General features: G+C 56.2%; 1 protein-coding gene across 4 annotated transcripts in view; it reads left to right on the forward strand.

The window, feature by feature from the left end:
* Positions 1-17,920, forward strand: part of PSD4 (pleckstrin and Sec7 domain containing 4) — a 37,666-nt gene that overhangs the window by 13,843 nt on the left and 5,903 nt on the right. For 3 of the 4 annotated variants that reach the window (XM_067704414.1, XM_067704417.1, XM_067704415.1), the window contains exons 2-12: positions 7,144-8,228; positions 9,336-9,461; positions 9,761-9,839; positions 10,331-10,712; positions 14,546-14,722; positions 15,159-15,239; positions 15,375-15,487; positions 15,697-15,755; positions 15,913-16,002; positions 16,818-17,071; positions 17,425-17,585. In XM_067704414.1, coding sequence (XP_067560515.1) covers positions 7,257-8,228; positions 9,336-9,461; positions 9,761-9,839; positions 10,331-10,712; positions 14,546-14,722; positions 15,159-15,239; positions 15,375-15,487; positions 15,697-15,755; positions 15,913-16,002; positions 16,818-17,071; positions 17,425-17,585 — 2,494 coding nt within the window. In that variant the 5' untranslated portion in view covers positions 7,144-7,256. The remainder of the gene's footprint in view (positions 1-7,143; positions 8,229-9,335; positions 9,462-9,760; positions 9,840-10,330; positions 10,713-14,545; positions 14,723-15,158; positions 15,240-15,374; positions 15,488-15,696; positions 15,756-15,912; positions 16,003-16,817; positions 17,072-17,424; positions 17,586-17,920) is intronic. The other variant, XM_067704416.1, reaches the window with a different exon arrangement.

The following is a 17,920-nucleotide window of genomic DNA, read 5'->3' on the forward strand; positions in this document are numbered from 1 at the left end:
CTCCCAGGGCTCTAGGGCATCACAGGCTCCCTCCTCTACAGATAAGGAACCAGCCTAGGGATTAGAATCCAGGCTCTAGGCTCTCTGTAGTGGGAGGGGGAGATCCAAGAAGGGGTGAGGGAGGCCCAGCCTGGCCCTGAGCCTTTGCTGTCCTTCACAGGCAGTAGCGTCTCTGGAGACCCTTTGGCCCTCTCCGCCCACCCTTCCCCCCATCCTCTCTGCCCCTACCCCGTCCTCTCTGCCCTCTCCATCCTCTGTCTCTGCCTGAGTCTCAGCTGACCCCACCTCAGGGTTCTCAGCACCAACTCGTGTGCGCGCGCGCGCGTGTGTGTGTGTGTGTGTGTGTGTTTCTCTCTGCGCATTTGCATGAAGCCTCCTTCCTTGTGGGCAGGATGTGGGGTGGCCCCCAGTCAAGTACCTTGGGTGCTCTGGCCCCGGGTTCAGGCAGGGGCGTCTGTCCTGCACCTTGAAACTGGAGACGCTCGGGGAGCTGTCCTCAGGGACAGCACCCTTAACCTGGCTTCCGTCCAGGGCTGCTGAGGGACAGGACAGGTCACCTCCTAAATCCCTGGATGGGCCAGGAGCCTTTGCTTTTTGCGTAGGAAGGAAACATTTCCAGGGCAAAAGGAAGCAGTTTTCTGAGTTGGAAGTTTAAAGGGAGAGAGAGAGATGCACACTCCGGATAGGACATCCCGGGCCGACTCCTGGGGAACTGAGGGAGCCCACTGGGCTGAGTCCGTGCTGTCAGGGAGGACAGGGAGTCCGTGTTTGTTTGGCTGCAAGCCAAGTTAGTCTGAGCATGACGTAGTGTTTCTGAGCACCTCCCAAGGGCTGGGTCCAGCGTTAGCACTCAGACCCCCTCCCACTGTATAGCAAACCTCTCAAGGAGCTTTATCCATCTTGTTTCCTTCTTTCACAGGCAAGGAACCAGGTGAAGCTTTGGACCAGAGTCACATGGCTCGTCCATTGTAGCTAGGATTTGAGTCTAGTCTGTGAGCCTCCAGGTGTAGGGTGAGTGGGGGCCGAATGCAGGACATTCACGCTGTCATCTTTCGCACTCAGGCAGGCTCTCCCCCGGCCTCCCATGGCCTTCAGCACCTCAGGGCACAGGCTCTGTGCCCAAGCGGGGGGTGGAAAGCAAACCCACTCTCAAAACGATGATGCAGGTGCCATCTGGGCTCCTTCCTGCCCTAAGAACAAAAAGACATTGGTCTTGGGCCTCCCTGGTGGCGCAGTGGTTGGGAGTCCGCCTGCCGATGCAGGGGACACAGGTTCGTGCCCCGGTCCGGGAAGATCCCACATGCCGCGGAGCGGCTCGACCCGTGAGCCATGGCCACTGAGCCTGCGCGTCCGGAGCCTGTGCTCCGCAACGGGAGAGGCCGCAACAGTGAGAGGCCCTCACAACAAACAACCAAAAAGACCTTGCCTTGAAGCCCAGGGTGGGTGGCGGGTGGTGGTGGGAGGGACTTACGTCCCCCTGGTCCCCGAGCCGTGGATTTCTGTGTCCTTTACCTCCCATCAGCTAATGCAGGCTCAGCCCCTGCAGAGGTTACTCCGCTCAAGACAGGAGCCCTGGGGGCTGCCTAGTGCAGCATTGGCTCTCTCCGCCCCACCCCATCCTCAGCTTCCTCCCTAATACTTCCTCTCACTGGCTTCTGGACTCAGAGCATTTTTTTGCATTCCAAAGAGCCATCACACTTCTTCCAGAGCTTTTCCTTAAAAGTTTTCTCTTCCTGAGCCACCACGATGCTTAGAAAAATGAAGGGCTGCTTATTTCAGAGATAACAAGGCCTACCTAAGAAGCCTGTGGCAGATGCTTTCTCCCTCCTTTGTTCTGGTTAAGATGGCTGAGCGATTTCAAAAGCCATATCGCTAAGCCTCAAGGGTGAAAAAAAGGTAAACCAAGAAAATGCTAGACACATGAGAACTAGGCTCTGCTCCCCAGTTCCTCTGTGTGTGTGTGTGTGAGAGAGAGAGAGAGAGAGAGAGAGAGGGAGGGAGAGAGAGAGAGAGAGAGGGAGAGAGAGAGAGAGAAACTTCTTAAACTCGCATTTCTAGTGGAGAGCACAGGACAAGGTGGTTGAACCGGTCCTGATGTCTCCTTCTCTCTGTCCAGCTACTGCCTCAGAGCCAGAACCCAGATGAGCATTTTGGCTGCTGGGTTGGCCTGGCAGGAGCCACCTCTGGAAAAGCTCTGCCCTAAGGGTTCTGGGCTTCCTGGAAGGAAGGTGTGATTGGCTCATGGCCAGACTGGCCCTCAGGGGGGAGTCTTCATGTTGTAATGAGGCTAAATCTCTTTCTCCAAGCCTCAGTCTCCCCAGTCCTGTAGGAAGGTTGTTGAGGAGGGGGCTTTCTGAGGATCCATCCACCCATCCACCTACCCATCTGTTCATCCACCCCCTCCATCCATCTATCCATCCAACTGTCCCTCCATCCCTCCTTCCACGCTTTCATCCGTCCCTCCTTCCATGCTTCCATCCATCCATCCACCCACCCACCCATCCACCCACCCATCCACCCACCCATCCATCCATCCCTCCCTCATCCCTCCATCCCTCCTTCCACGCTTCCATCCATCCCTCCTTCCATGCTTCCATCCATCCATCCATCCATCCATCCACCTACCCACCCACCCACCCATCCACCCACCCATCCATCCATCCACCCATCGATCCCTCCATCCCTCCTTCCACACTTCCATCCATCCCTCCATCCCTCCATCCCTCCATCCCTCCTTCCACCCTTCCATCCATCCCTCCATCCCTCCATCCCTCCATCCCTCCATCCCTCCATCCCTCCTTCCACCCTTCCATCCATCCACCCATCCATCCATCCATCCATCCATCCATCCATCCATCCACCCATCCACCCATCTACCCATCCATCCATCCATCCATCCATCCCTCCCTCCATCCCTCCATCCCTCCTTCCACCCTTCCATCCATCCATCCCTCCATCCCTCCTTCCACCCTTCCATCCATCCATCCATCCATCCATCCATCCATCCATCCATCCACCCATCCACCCATCCCTCCATCCCTCCTTCCACCCTTCCATCCATCCATCCATCCACCCATCCCTCCATCCCTCCATCCCTCCTTCCCTCCTTCCACCCTTCCATCCATCCATCCATCCATCCATCCCTCCATCCATCCATCCACCCATCCATCCATCCACCCATCCATCCCTCCATCTCTCCATCTTTCCTCTTATTTTCACAAACATTTCTGGAGTGCCACCTCTGAGTCAGGCAGGCCCTGCCCTGAACAGTGGGGGAAACAGGTGAATTAAAGTGACTCCGCATCAGAAGAAATTCATGCTCCATTCAATCCATGAATTCCCAAAAGAATTGATTTATGGGTGGGAAGAGAGAGTGCTGCTTAAGGGAGCTACAGACCTGGGTTCAGATCCCAGCGTCTCCACCCACCAGCTGAGCTACCCGGGCACAGTTCTGAAGCTCTCTGAACCTTGTTTCCTTAGTAGTAGGAAGGCGATGTCACCACGTGTCTCACTCGTGGAACTGAGCCCACAAGACTGAGTCTGGGGCTGCAAAGCGTGAGCTGGGTGAGTGGCACACCACAGGGGCGGGGCACTCTTGACGTAGGTTGGGCACTCTTGACATAGGGTTGGGTTGTCAGGTACAAGACAGAGCGCAGAGCTGAATTTGAATTTCAGATAAATAATGAGTCCGTTTTCAGTATAAATACGTCCCCAGGATTGAGCATCCTCTATTGTTTACTTGCTAAATGTGACAACTCTACTGAGAGGCCATGTGCACCTGTCTGCCTGCCTGGACCCAGGACACCCGCCACCAGCCTCTGTAACCCCAGGTGTCTCATGAGTGGTCCTGAGCTTCTCAAGTCAACACTAACCCTCAACTTTCTAACGACTGGAACTAGAGGCTAACGATATACCACCAGAACTTTGACGTTGGAGTGGGTATAACACAATTGGTCACTAAAACGATTGTCGGTCACCATTTCCACAGCGAGACAGCAGTAGCGGGAAGCACAAAGAACCTCCTTCTTGGCGATTACATTTTGGGAATGGAAGGCAAGCTAGAACCACGTGGGTTAACACACTAGGGATTACCCTGTGGAGTAAATGCTCTGAAATAAGAGAGAGAGGGATGGCGTGCAGACATACCTCTTTCCCCACCACGTGCTGGATCTGTCTGTCCCTGCTTCCCCCCCAGGTCCCCACCTCACCTCCCTTGGGTCCTTCAGTTCCCCTCAGGCCCCAGACATCTGTTGTCTTCTCCTTTGGTCTCTGGAAAGCTGCCTCAGCTTCTCTGATTTTTCTTTCCCTTGGAATCCATGGAGGAAGACCCCATTTCTTCTGGGAAGGCCAGTCCAATCCTCGTTTGTGTCTAGCCTGGTCATTAACATTTACCTGTGTGGCTGCTTCGTTTCATATACATACTTATTTATAAGGACCTATTGGCAAAGAGGGACGTGTGGGACTCCTATCTTGTTAAAAATTGCAGGGCATCCTTTCCACCAGCCGCTGCCCAGCATTTCCCATTCCCATGATTGGCATTTGAACTTTCCTGTCAAGTGATTCACTAATGAGAGGAGGGGAGTTGATGTCATTTGGGTGGAATGCTGCGATGCTCCTAAGGCGGGCGCACATCGGATAGAATGTGTGGAGGAGGGAGGGCAGGGTGGGGTGTTTCCAGAGGGGAGCCAGCTAGGCACAAATAGACCAGGTCTTGGCAGGGACGGAGGGTCAAGGGGTCTGGGAAGGGAGGTGGAGATGCCTCGTGTTCAGGTGCCTGTAAAGTTGGTGCTTCCCGGCACCTCTGCCTACCATCTCCTACATGCAGCCGCCTTCCCAGAGTTTCCTGTACCCTAAGGGCTGGTTGCTTGAGAAGCCTGTGGTGGGGCGGGGGGCGGGGGGGTGTCTCACCTCCCTTCTCACACTTCATCATTCTCCAGACAGGCCTGGGGAGGGAGGTTGGATCCAGAGGGCTTGCCCGAGTATAGACAATGGGTTCTGGGTGCACTCCCTCCCTCTCTCTTGGTGATAGGACTATAGCAGGGCTCTCCCCTGGGATGGAGAGAAAGAGCCTCGAATGATGACTGAGGCTGAGCTAAAGGAGTTGGAGACCCATAGGAGGAGCAGAGTTCAAATCTATTGGCTTCAGAGCATCAAATACAAGATGAAAAGTAAGAAACGGCCCCACCTCTTGGGAAGTCCCAGTCTATTGGGGAGGCCAGCTGAGAACTCAGTGGTAGATGGGCCCTTCCTGGGGTCTAAAGCTTCCGAATCCTGAAGCCCCAGTTCAGCAATTACAGTTTCTTGCTGTGCTCACAGTGAAGAACATGAGGATTGGAACAGAGGGAGCAGTAAAAGCCCAGAAAGGGATTCTGGTTTTGAGAGACTTTTTTTTTAACATCTTTATTGGAGTGTAATTGCTTTACAATGATGTGTTAGTTTCTGCTTTATAACAAAGCGAATCAGTTATACATATACATGTGTTCCCATATCTCCTCCCTCTTGCGTCTCCCTCCCTCCCACCCTCCCTATCCCACCCCTCTAGGTGGTCACAAAGCCCCGAGCTGATCTCCCTGTGCTATGCGGCTGCTTCCCACTAGCTATCGATTTTATATTTGGTAGTGTATATATGTCCATGCCACTCTCTCACTTCGTCCCAGCTTACCCTTTGAGAGACTTGTGGGACGATGCTTTCAAGGGGAGTTAGAAACTTAAATTCGTGCGGGTCCTTTCTCGTTTCTCTCGGGCGCCTCCTGAAAGAAGGAACAGTGCCCGGCCGAGGTTTCTTGGTGACCTTAAACAGAAGGACCCCACCCAGCCTTTGTTGCCCAGCTCTGAGTGTTCCCGTTGATTGAGTGTCTCGTGGTGGGCCATGAAGTAGGTGGGAGTGAGTATCAGGAAGTTACGCATGGTTACAAGTCAGGAGCAGGGGTGTGTGTGTGTGTGTGTGCGTGTGTGTGTGTTCACGCGTGTGTGTGCTTTTGTTCCCCCAAATATTTCAGAATGGCTTACACGTACACACAGTCCTCAAAATAGAGATATGTGAGTGAGGAAAGTGAGGCAAAGGGAAAATAAAAGCTGTGACGTGGTCTGGGGTGCACTTAGTACGGGAAATGCGTGCATAGGGCCTGCGGACTTAACCTGCACTTCCTGAGGGCCAGTACCGAGGGAAAACAGGTCGGGTTACGAGTTTCACAGTGTCCACAAGCCAGTTGTTCTGAAGAAGCAGGGCCACCCCGAAAGCCCTGTAACCTGGGCACCACGTGCAGGGGATGGAGATGCGCGCTTCTAGGAAACGCCCCATGAAAATCCTTGGCCACATCCGATTAGGCCCGGTGCAGAGTGCCAATGCAGCCGACGCGCCGGGCAGCTCTGAGCAGGCATGGGGCAGCCCCAGCTTCCCGCTCCCCAGAAGGCAGCAGTCTCCTCCCTGTGCGGCAGGTCTGCCCCGTGGGCTGAAACCTCCTCATGCAACAGCCCAGGCTGGGCTTCCTCCTGAGCCAGGCTGCATGGCTGTAACTGAGAACCGGCCAGTGAGCGTGGCAAGGATGCAGGCCCCCAAAGACAGGAGCCGTGGGAGGTGGAAACAAGACCAGCTGCAGCCTTTCATTCCTGGCTCCCTGCTTCTCCCTCGAGTCTGTCCCATTCCCCTCACCTCCAGTCCAGGTCTGTTTGGCTCCCACGTACATTGGTTTCCCCATCCTTTTTTTTGGTTTGCCGCTACTTTCCCGCTATTTTTTTTCTTTTTTTTTTGCTCCCCCTCCCCCCTCGCCCTCCCCCCTTTCCCGCTATTTTGAGACATTTCCACCTTCTGCTCCTGCTACCAACCATCTTAGCCTTGACATTCTCCAATCCAGGTTCCCCAAAGAAGGGTCTGGCTTGCCCAGTTCATCTCTTTCAGCTCAGCCACTCGGGCCACCCTCAGCCACCAGACGAGTGTCTTTGGGGCAGGTGCGAGCAGTTGCAGTTGTGGGTCAGACGGCGTGTGTGGCGCACTTCTCACCCCCTCAGTGCTGCGGAGGGCAGCGGCCCTTGGCCTGGGTTATGGATGTGGCAGGCGCTCGAAACCACGTGTAACTCACTGGACGTGTGCTTCCAGGGGCTGAGAGCCCAGCGCTAACCTGCCTTTGCTTTGGGTACTTCCAGGGTAGATGTGGGGTCCCAGTCACCCCCCTGGCTGGCGATCCCTCTGATCAACACAATGGGCTTGTGAAGGCAGACGCTTCTGGGGACTCCTGTGCAGCTTTACTCTGTGGAGGATGGGTGACGACGGACTCTGTGAACACCCCAAACCCATGGAATTGCTCGACATCTGTTTGGGAGACCACATGCAGCTCCACCCAGGAGCACACCTGAGGCAGACACGCGGCCGCCCTGGCCCTCTCGGACCTTGCGGGGAGCAGACCTGGGCCTCTGACCCTCCTGATTCCACGAGGCGAGATGTTCATCCCGGGGGCTCCAGCCCAGAGCCCGCGCACCCGGGGAGCGGCTCTTCCCAGGAGGGGGCAGGGCAGAAAGCGGCATTCCCCCGGTCACCCCGGGACAGCCATCCTCTGGGGAGCCCGAGGCAGAGCCAGAGCACGTCCACCCAGGTGGTGTTCTGGGCGGGCATCCTGCAAGCCCAGATGTGCGTCCTGGACCTTCAGGAGGAGCTAGAGAAGACGGAAGGGATCAGAGCTGAGCTGAGATGCTGCCTCCCCACGGCGTCTCCTGACCTCCCCACTTTCCCCTCCAGCCCGATGGGACCCCGGGACTCAGGCCTCCACCGCAGCACCCCCGTGGACGTGCACGGGGCCTCGGGGGAAGAGAGCAACAGGCCTGAAGGGGAGAACCAGAAGCCGGCATGGCCGAGGGAGGGCGCGCCAGAGTCGTCCCCGGAGTGGGGTCCCGAGGAGGAGAGCATATTCTTTGACAACCCCCTCTTCCTGGAGAGCCCTTCCTCGGCCCCCAGTGTGTCTGAAGCACGCTTTTCCTGGGGGTTCTCAGATCCCTGCACAGATGTGAGGACCGGGCCGCAGAGCCCGCAGACCCTGGAGCCCTCACCCCCAGGAGGCAGTGTGCCGTGGGAGCTGGGCAGGGAGCCGGATCTGGGGGACAGCGCAGTGGATCCCAGCGGGCACACCACACCGCCATTCCCTGTGCCCACCTGCAGGCTGCACTCCTCCTCCTGGGCTGTGGTGGGCACCACCGAGGGGGCTCCCGCAGCACCTCCCGGCCAGGAGGAGAGCGAGGTAAGCAGAGCCCTGGGAACCATCCCCAGGCTGTGCATGGGGACACGGAAGGAAGGGCCTTCCTCTGTGGTCACCAGGCCCAGAACTCTCTTCCCAGGTGCTGGGGCCTTTGGGGATCCTGGAGCAATAGCGCAGAAAGGCAGGCCCAGCGTGGCCTTCAGAATGAGAGGGAATTTTACGGGCGCCATCCTGTCAACTGAACATGACGGCAATTAATGTTAAGGCACAGATGTCTCCCATCTCGCCAGCTCCGTGGACACACTTGGAGAACAGACAGCTCCTCCGGTTGCCGCGTGTTCCAGGCCCACCTCGGGCTCTCCCCCTCCCACCTTGAAGACATTCCCAACTGTAACAGGGCAGTGGTCAGCCTGCTGGGGTGACCTCTGCCCCTGGTGGGGAGATGTCTGCTTTAAGAGTCCTCTCTTTTGGGGAGAGATTGCAGCATTTTGTTACTTTTAGCTCACGTGAGTCAGTGCGTCCAGTGTCACCCGACCAGGCCCACGTGACGATGGCAGAGGTCTTGATATCAACTGGCACAAGTCGTAGGGACAAGTTATGTGAGCGCATTTTCCCCAGGGAGGCCTCTGCTTAAGAGATAAGGAAACTCAACATGGCAGAGCAGGACTGTAACTTTCTAATCTCTGTGGTCCCAGAGAGCAACGGGGAAGAGCTCATAACCAGAGCAGCTCTCAGCTGACCCCGAGATCAGAGGAGCTGCTGACACTGCCCAGGCCCCTCCATGCACAGGCTGGGGTCCCTGTGCAGGGCAGTTGTGCCTGTGTCCTGTGATGTGCATTCTGGGGCCTGGTTGCTCTAGGGCCCCTGGAGTCCTCAGAGGGAGACCTGGGAGCCCTGTCCTGGGAGCCGGCCGTTTGCACTCATCTGGGATGGCAGGGCCCAGCCCAGTGCCTGGGGGCTGTCCCCCTCTCTACAGCACAGCCCCTCCTTGGGCAGATGCTACATGAGACAGGGCCATCTGAGCAGACAGAGCAGAGAAGACTAGAAGTCAGTGAGCATGGATGAGGCCCCAAGGCTGGAAGGGTGTCGGGAAGGCCCTGGGAGCAGTTTCCCTTGGGCAAACCTCTCTCTTCTCCTTTGCTTCCCGAGACCCCTCTGGGAGACAATCTTGCCCCTGCCCCGGCTGCAGCATCCTGTGTGGACAAAGCATTGACCTGGGAAACAGAACGTGTGGGATCTGATGCCAGCCCTGCCACGTATCCTGTGCAACCTTGGGCAAGTCACTTCCCCTCTCTGGGCCTCAACTTTTCCATCTGTAAAGAAGGAACATGAAGCCAGTGATTTCCAGGGCCCAGCACCAGCACCCCTAGGATGTGGGTCCCATCTGGGGTGCCACTTCTGAACTGAGGCCCAGACCAGGGTGTGAGGTCTGGGTGGGAGGACAGCAGGGACGGGGGTGGGCCCTGTATACTCATGGTCCCTCTTCCCTCCCTCTCCTCCCCCATGCCTTCACTGCCCCCTTCACCTCTCAGTGCCTCCGGGGCTCACAGATGCGTCTGTGTCTCTCTCAACAGGCCCTGCCCAGTCACGAGGGCTGGCAGACCAAGGAGGTTCCTTCCTGGCCCCAGGGGCCTCTTCGCCCCCAGGACAGAGGTGAGATCCAATATGGGATCTGGGAAATTGGGTGGTTGGAGGCTTTGGAATCTGGAGTGGGGACAGAGGGCCTTCCCCGGGGGTGTCATTAAGGAGTCCCCTTGTTTTGTGTTGGAGCCAGACAGACTTGGGCTTAAATCCTGCTTCTGCCTCTGTGGCTTCATCAGTACGATGGGTTTTAAAATACTCATCTCATAGAGTAAATGAAGAAATGTACAAAAGTCCCAGCCGTTTGGATGCCTGGGTCTCAGTGGTTTAGCAAGCCCTGAAACCCCGGTTACCTTAGGGCTGAAGTTCTGGGAGTCGTCTGCCCGCTGTCCCTACGTGTGGTGTGTCACTGCCCGACGGGGGACAGAATGTGCCGCTCCAGGGAGGAGCCCTGGGACGGGGGAGCTGCTGGGGGTGGCATCCCAGGCTGTTCCCTGGCTCTGCCCCTTGGCCCTCAGCCTACCCCTCGTCCCGTGCCAGCTTCACTCTACACTCTTCCTCAGGTGACAGGCGTGCAGAGTGTGCCCAGGAGTCTGCTCCCTGCACTGTGTCCCCTGGCCCCCGGGGGAGCCCAGCCTCTTCGTCGGAGCCGAGCAGCCCTGAGTCTGAGGCCAGAGGCCCCAGCCCCCGGCCCAGCCCCCTGTCCTCCCAGGAAGGCAGCCCGCAGCTCTGGGGCCGCCACCGGGGCAGCGTTCTTTCCACGTGGATGCTAGGTACTTCAAGCCCTTCATTCCTGGAGACAGATGGGGCAGCGCCAACTTCCCTGGAGAGAGAGAAGGCAGGAGAGGCCCCAAGCCCAGGGAAGGAAGTAAAGAGTGACGGCCCAGCCGGGACTGCCGAGGCTGGAGCCAGGCAGCCCGACGTTCTCTTGACCTCTACAGAAGGGTGAGTGTCGTTCTAACCACCCTCTGCCTCCTAACGATGCAGGCATTTAAGAGTACCCGGTATGATTCTTTTCCCATATGGGTCCTTACAAAATAGTAGAGTTCCCTGTGCTATACAGTAGGTCCTTGTTGTTTATCTATTTTATATACAGTAGTGTGTATCAGTTCATCCCAAACTCCTAATTTATCTCTCCCTGCCCCCCAACCTTTTCCCCTTTGGTAACCATAAGTTTGTTTTCTATGTCTGTGGGTCTATTTCTGTTTCGTAAATAAATTCAGTTGTATCCTTTTTTTTTTAAGATTCCACATATAAGTGATAGCATATGATATTTGTCTTCCTCTGTCTGGCTTACTTCACTTAGTATGATAATCTCTGGGTCCATCCGTATTGCTGTAAATGGCATTATTTCATTCTTTTTTATGGCTGAGTAATATTCCAGTGTGTGTGTGTGTGTGTGTGTGTGTGTGTGTGTGTACACATACATACCACATCTTCTTTATCTACTCATCTGTTGATGGACATTTACGTTGTTTTCATGTCTTGGCTATTGTAAATAGTGCTGCCGTGAACATTGGGGTGCATGTGTCTTTTCAAATTATAGTTTTCTCTGGGTCTATGCCCAGGAGTGGTATTGCTGGATCATATGGTAACTCTAGTTTTTTAGGGACCCTCCATACTCTTCTCCATTGGCTGCACCAATTCACATTCCCACTCCAGTGTGTAGGAGGGCCCCTTTTTCTCCACACACTCTCCAGCATTTACTATATGTACACTTTGGGTTGATGGTCATTCTGACTGGAGTCAGGTGACGTGAGAAAAGCACATTGTGACTTAACATACTAATACCTGTTAAGCCAGGATTATATGACTGGAGGGTCTGGTAGCACAAGAAACCAAAGAGCAGACAGTCATCCACGTGGGGCAGGACTTGAATGTGTCGAGGCAGAGCCAGGGAGACGTGTCCACGGCTGGACACCAGGAGAGGACCAGGGGTGTGTGCAGCGAACCTGACCTGACCAAGGCCATGTGCCCAGAAAAATGGGGGCCATGCTAGGCAGGTCTGGGGAGAGGGAAGGTCAGAGCTTGTGATGTGGGGATTACGTGCCGCTTTGAATTTGAGGATGTGTCTGGGAGGCCCAGGGCGCTGACTCGGATCTCAGGGGAAGCCGGAGCAGCAAGGAGAGGTTTGATTGGGACCAAAGGAATGGTGGATCTTGGTGGGTCCATAGCAGGACTAAGTAACCCTAGAACTGTGACCAGGGGTAGGAATAGTCCAACTGGAAACCATCCTAGATGTCCACCTGCCCCAAGGATGCTGCATGAAGGCTGTCAGCCCCTAGGTTCTCTACATGGGGAAGGGGTTTTGTTGGCCAAACAGGGGTCATATGAATGAGACCAGGGGAAACTAGTGATGGTTCAGGTCGTGGACCTAGTGTTGGACTAACTGGAAGATTAACTCCACTCCCATCTCGAAGTCATTGGGTGATGGTGAACCCCAGGCAGTGCCAGAAACCAGAGAAACCAAAGAAGCCTCTTCTGCAGCTGGAAAGCTACACTGTCCCTGAAGAAGTTCAGACTAATCAGAAGAGTCTCTAGGTGTCTAAAAAGAGAGGGTTCATGATACCCAAAATTAAAGTTAATTCAACCCCAAATAAAAGTAAATCCACCTAAAATGAGAACCATACTTTCATAGTAAATAATGAAAAAAGGTTTAATTGATGCTTTTCTTGGTAAATGGCACTAAATATTACATAAGTAAATTTATTTAATCTTATATTTAATACACTATAGGAGATTAATTTTCCTGGCCTAATTTGGTGGCCCAATGAGATGTCTTTCATTCATCCTTAACTTTCACAGCGAGGTCATAAGGGTCTATTTAATTTATCATTTTATTTTATTGTTTTATTGTCGGCCGCACTGAGGTGGCATGTGGAACTTCCCCAACCAGGGATCGAACCTATGCTGCCTGCAGTGGAAGTGTGGAGTCTTAACCACTGGACCACCAGGGAAGTCCTATTTTATTTTATTTTTTTATATCAGCTTTATTAAGATATAATTCACATACTATACAATCCATCCATTTAAAGTATACAATTCCATACCAATTTATATTTGCCCTGTGGGGTGTTTTTCCTCAAAGTGCCTTCCCATCTAGATATTATTTGAGTAACAACACTCACTGACTAGGTGTTTTTTTTTTTTTTTAGATGTTGGGGGTAGGAGTTTATTAATTAATTAATTTATTTTTGCTGTGTTGGGTCTTCGTTTCTGTGCGAGGGCTTTCTCCAGCTGTGGCAAGCGGGGGCCACTCTTCATCGCGGTGCGCAGGCCTCTCACTGTTGTGGCCCCTCCACTTGCGGAGCACAGGCTCCAGACGCACAGGCTCAGTAGTTGTGGCTCACGGGCCTAGTTGCTCCGCGGCATGTGGGATCTTCCCAGACCAGGGCTCGAACCCGTGTCCCCTGCATTAGCAGGCAGATTCTCAACCACTGCGCCACCAGGGAAGCCCTGTCTAGGTCATTTTTGTAAAAGTATTTGAGGGCTTTGTCAGCTGATAATCTAAGTAGCTCTCTTTAGATGTGACAAGCGTGTCATTATTGTCATTTTCTCCTCTTCGGTTGTTCACGGGACTAACTCTTCCCGTTCCTCACTTGTCAGTGGCTTCCCAGGTGATCCCTGGAATCTTCCAGCATCACTTTCACGGCCTTCACAGAATCCTTTCCGGCAAGATTTGTAACTTCACTTTTCAGTTGGTTTCCATTACGTTTGCCCTGCCTTGTTGGATGTGATGAGCCTCAGGAAGCAGTGAGAAGTTACCGGCACAGACGCTGACCCCGTTGGGGGCAGAGACGTACATTTGTGTTAAGCGGAAAGGGCTGTCAGGTGCAGCTGCATTTTATAAGTGGGCAGTCTGTCGGTGAACGTTTTCATACCGTGATAAGTTTTCTTATCTGTACAACTCCCTAACTGCATCCTAATAGTGGATGACTATTCCACTAATGAGGAAACCCCAATACCTGGTTGCCATGTTGCAGGGAAAACGCAAGAGTCAGGTAGAGATGGGGCCGGGTGACTTCTGGGATTCTGAGTGTTCTCCGAGTCTACCGTGAGGCTTACTGGGGCCTGTGCAACCTCTGCAGGGCACCATCCAAAGCCCCTGCTGGAAGGCCCCCTCCTGTACCACAGGGCTGCCGATACAGGAAGGCAGGGGATGGAAACCACCTGTGGCAACCCCAGCATCACCGTCCCTAAAGCTGGTCTCGCCTTCCGTTCTTGCTTCATCCTTGCACCTTCCTTGGCTCCAGATCTAGGGGTGGAGGCTGGAGGCTGGAGCTGGGGGAGGGGAAGGGCGGCAAGGAGGCATGATGGGGCGGGCGGGACAGGTGAGGGACACGAGTGGCTGCTGACCTTTGGGGAGGTATTCCCACCCCTCCTTGGGATGGACTAAACACCACTGGGGTCTTCAAAGGGCTGCACCTGCCACCTGAGGTGAACTCGGCTCAGAACATCCCTGTGGTTTACCTTAGGAAGTGCTGGTACCGAGCTCCGCTCCAGCCCTTGCTAGCTTCGTGTGAATACTGCCCTCTCTGGGCCCTCCGGGCGCCCAGGTCAGGCCAGGCAGGCTGTGACCCTGCCTCTTCCCTGGGGGAGGCCCTGGTCCGGCTCTTCCCCGGCCACACGAGGCCCTGGAGCTCCAGCTCCTGCCCTGAGCTCTGGGCGTGGACTTCTGAGCACACCCGCCCCTACGACTGACCTCAAGGATGCTTGACCCCGAGCCCCTCTGTGTCCATCCCAAGTGGGAGTCTGAGGTCACTGATGGACTTTCGCAGGCTTCCTGAGAGCCCCGTGCCCCACGCGCAGCCCCCAGAGGAAGGCCAAAGGCCGCCAGCTGGAGGCAAGGTGGAGAATGGCGTCAGGACCGACAAGGTGGCCTGGAACTTGGCCTCCCGCCTCTATCGCCTGGAGGGCTTCCGGAAGTCCGAAGTGGCCGCTTACCTGCAGAAGAAGTAAGGGGCTTTGAACCTGAGCAAGGCCGAGGTCGAGTCAGGAAGGGAAGCAGCCAGTGGGCTCCCTGCCCGCCCGTGTCCCCCCAGCCCGACCGCTGACCTCTCGAGCCTTCATTCCTGTCCCGTCCACTGCACCCCTCACCCCTTTGCCCCCCAGACCCTTGCCATGCCTGCCTCTTCCTCTTAGTCACATTCGTGTCACCCTCGACCCCTGCTTAGAGCCGCCGGACCCGGCGACCTGCCTCCCCCACCCCAAACCCATGTCCCTCCCACTCAGCGTCGGATGGGTGCCAGTGCCCTCTTGGAAACTAGGGTCCAGCCTGGCTGTGCCTTTCCCTTGATCTCACCCCCCCCAGCCCCTCTCAGGCCCCAGGATATGTGCAGGCCCCCAGTCCAGAACCCCAAAGCACGCTTCATCCCCACTTTCCCTCCACAGCAACGACTTCAGCAGGACGGTGGCTGAGAAGTACCTGTCCTTCTTCCAGTTTGGAGGCCAGAGCCTGGACCGTGCGCTCCGGTAACAGCTGGGGGCCTTCTCTGGGGAGGAGGGAGGGATGGTGGGGGGCAGTGGTACCACCGGCAGGGCTGGAATCTGATTGGCCCTGAGCTCTGGGGCTGCTGGGCTCTGCCTGGACTCTGGCCCTCCTTCCAGGGGCTTCCTCCACGCCCTGGTGCTCAGTGGGGAGACCCAGGAACGCGAGCGGATCCTCTACCAGTTCTCCAAGCGCTTCTATCACTGCAACCCTGGGCTCTTCTCCTCAGTAGGTAGGGAGACGCCGGCCCTTTGGGGGAACCGGGCAGAAGGATGGCAGGGAAGTGTCCCCAGTCTGCTTGGGGGTTCACTGGGTGGTGGCTGGTGGGAGTGTGTTTGGGGGGCTCTGGGGGCCCAGAAGCATTTGGGGCTCACCCTGCCCAGGGTGGGCAGAGGAAATGCAGGAGTCCCGGTTCCAACGAGCTTTCTCTCTGGGGGGCAGACTGCGTGCACACCTTGACCTGTGCCGTCATGCTGCTTAACACGGACCTGCACGGACAGGTGAGAGCCTGGGGCTCCTGGAAAAGGGGAACCGAGGCCTGGGATGGGGTCAGGGAGGGCCCTGGGGACCTGGGAAGGGTTCGGAGTAGCCGGCCGGGGGTCTTTCTGTTGGGGTCGGGCATGTGTGCCAGTGACGCCCCTGTCCACATGGCCACAGAACCTCGGGAAGAGCATGAGCTGCCAGGAGTTCATCACCAACCTGAGCGGCCTGCGGGACGGCGGGAACTTCCCCAAGGAGCTGCTGAAGGTACGCACGGGGGCTGCTCAGGGGCCCGGAGCCTTGGCTCTCTGTCCCAAGGGCCACGTGAGCTCACGCCCGGCTTTGCCGAAACACCCTGGAGAGGACAGGCCTTCCTCACTGAAGGGAACGAGAAGTGTGGGTCCCGGGCCAGCCGTATCGGCGTCACCTTGGAATTTATTAGCTTGTGTGAATTCACAGCGCCCCCCCCCCCCCAGCCCTGGACCTACTGAATCAGAATCTCAGGCTGGGCCCCTACAATGTTCTGTCATGCTTCTGGGTGATCCTTAGGCCTGGGGTTTTGGTTCTCAGGGCAGAGCTTCAAGTAGTAAAAGTCTAGAGCTAGGATTCGGGGGCCAGAGGTTCCAGGGTTTGGATTCAGTTCACTCCTTAGCCAAGGCCGCTTCCTCCAGGGCGAGTGACCATGTTACAGGGTTGTTATCACAACCTGCCTAGGCCAGGGCCTGGCCCACAGTCTGCCTTCCTAAGCAGTAAGAGCATTTATTCTCTTGTCTAGTCAGTGAACATTAATTGAACACTTACTAGGTACCCGGTGCCCCACTGGGCGTGGCCAGGGCTACAGAAGCCAGCCAGCCACATTGATATGAGGACTCTTGGTCATATCATTTCAAAGTCACAGCACCTCGTTTATTCATTCACTCGCCGTACACTGACGGCCCCGGTAGTCAGCTGTTCCTGTCGTGTCAGATCCCTCTGGGCAGGATGGTATGTGGGTGATTCGTTTCCCCTTCAAGGGAACTGGTTCAGGCCTCGCTGAGCTCAAGTAAGGACGAGGATCGCTTTGATCATCCCTGTGTCTCTAGCTCCCAGCACAGGGCTCGGCACATGCCCCGTACATTGCTGCATGTGTGCACGGATGCGCGGACGCATGGGCTGCTTCCTGCTCGGGGCAGAAGGGCAGCTACGTCGGGGTGGAGGCAGCAGGCTGCAGCACGCCCGTCCTACCTCTGCCAGACGGAATGTGCACCCCATGGCCCGAGGCTCCCGGGCCCACCTGTATGTTTCTGTTCCAGGCCCTCTACTGGTCTATCCGAAGTGAGAAGCTCGAGTGGGCTGTGTAAGTGAGACCCATCTTGCTTCCCTTCCCTCTCCCCTGCCCTCCCTCCACCCACCCACCTGAGTTGGAGAACTGAGTTGGAGCCCCTGGACAGGGCTCCCCTCTATGTGGCTGGAGCCAGAGGCGGGGCAGTGGGCCGGGGAACACCTGAGGAACCAGAGGTGGCGAGGGTATGGGGATGGTAGGCAGTGATGGGTTGCCTTTGGAGGAGGACTTCTCCGGGGGGGGGGGGGGGTGTCCTGAGGTGTAGCTTCCCAGCAGGAGAGAGAGGATGGGGGTCCTGAGGTGGTGGTGGGCACCTCCCGATGGCCTCTGGCCGGTCAGCACCCCCAGCCTGATTCTCTGATGTCCAGGGATGAAGAAGACGCAGCCAGGCCCGAGAAGGCCCAGCCGTCTTCCCTGGCTGGCAAGACGAGCAACCCCTTCCTCCAGCTGGTCCAGGACCCCACGGCGCCCACCTACAAGCAGGGCATCCTGGCTCGGAAGATGCATCAGGATGCGGACGGCAAGAAGAGTGAGTGTCTGCCTGCTGCCACGCGGGGGCCTCTGTCTGCCCGTGAACGGGGTGTGTGTGCAAGTGCCGTGCTCAGGGACACCGTGCAGAGAGACAGCACAGGCGGAGGACAGGCAGCCCATGTTCCTGCCTCAGTGCTGACCGTGAACCGGGGTCTGTGTCATGTGCTGGGGGTGGGGGAGGGGTGCAGAGACAAGATAGACCTAGGGACCCCCCCACCCCCGAACCCCTGTGCTATGGTGGGAATTAGACAAGCACACCAGTGTCTGGTATAAAAGGAAGAAAGAGCTGCGTGGTGTAGGGAGGCCTCCATCGAGTGTGGCGTGTGCAGGAGG

Source organism: Pseudorca crassidens, chromosome 14 (assembly GCF_039906515.1).
Source record: "Pseudorca crassidens isolate mPseCra1 chromosome 14, mPseCra1.hap1, whole genome shotgun sequence".
NCBI lineage: Eukaryota > Metazoa > Chordata > Mammalia > Artiodactyla > Delphinidae > Pseudorca > Pseudorca crassidens.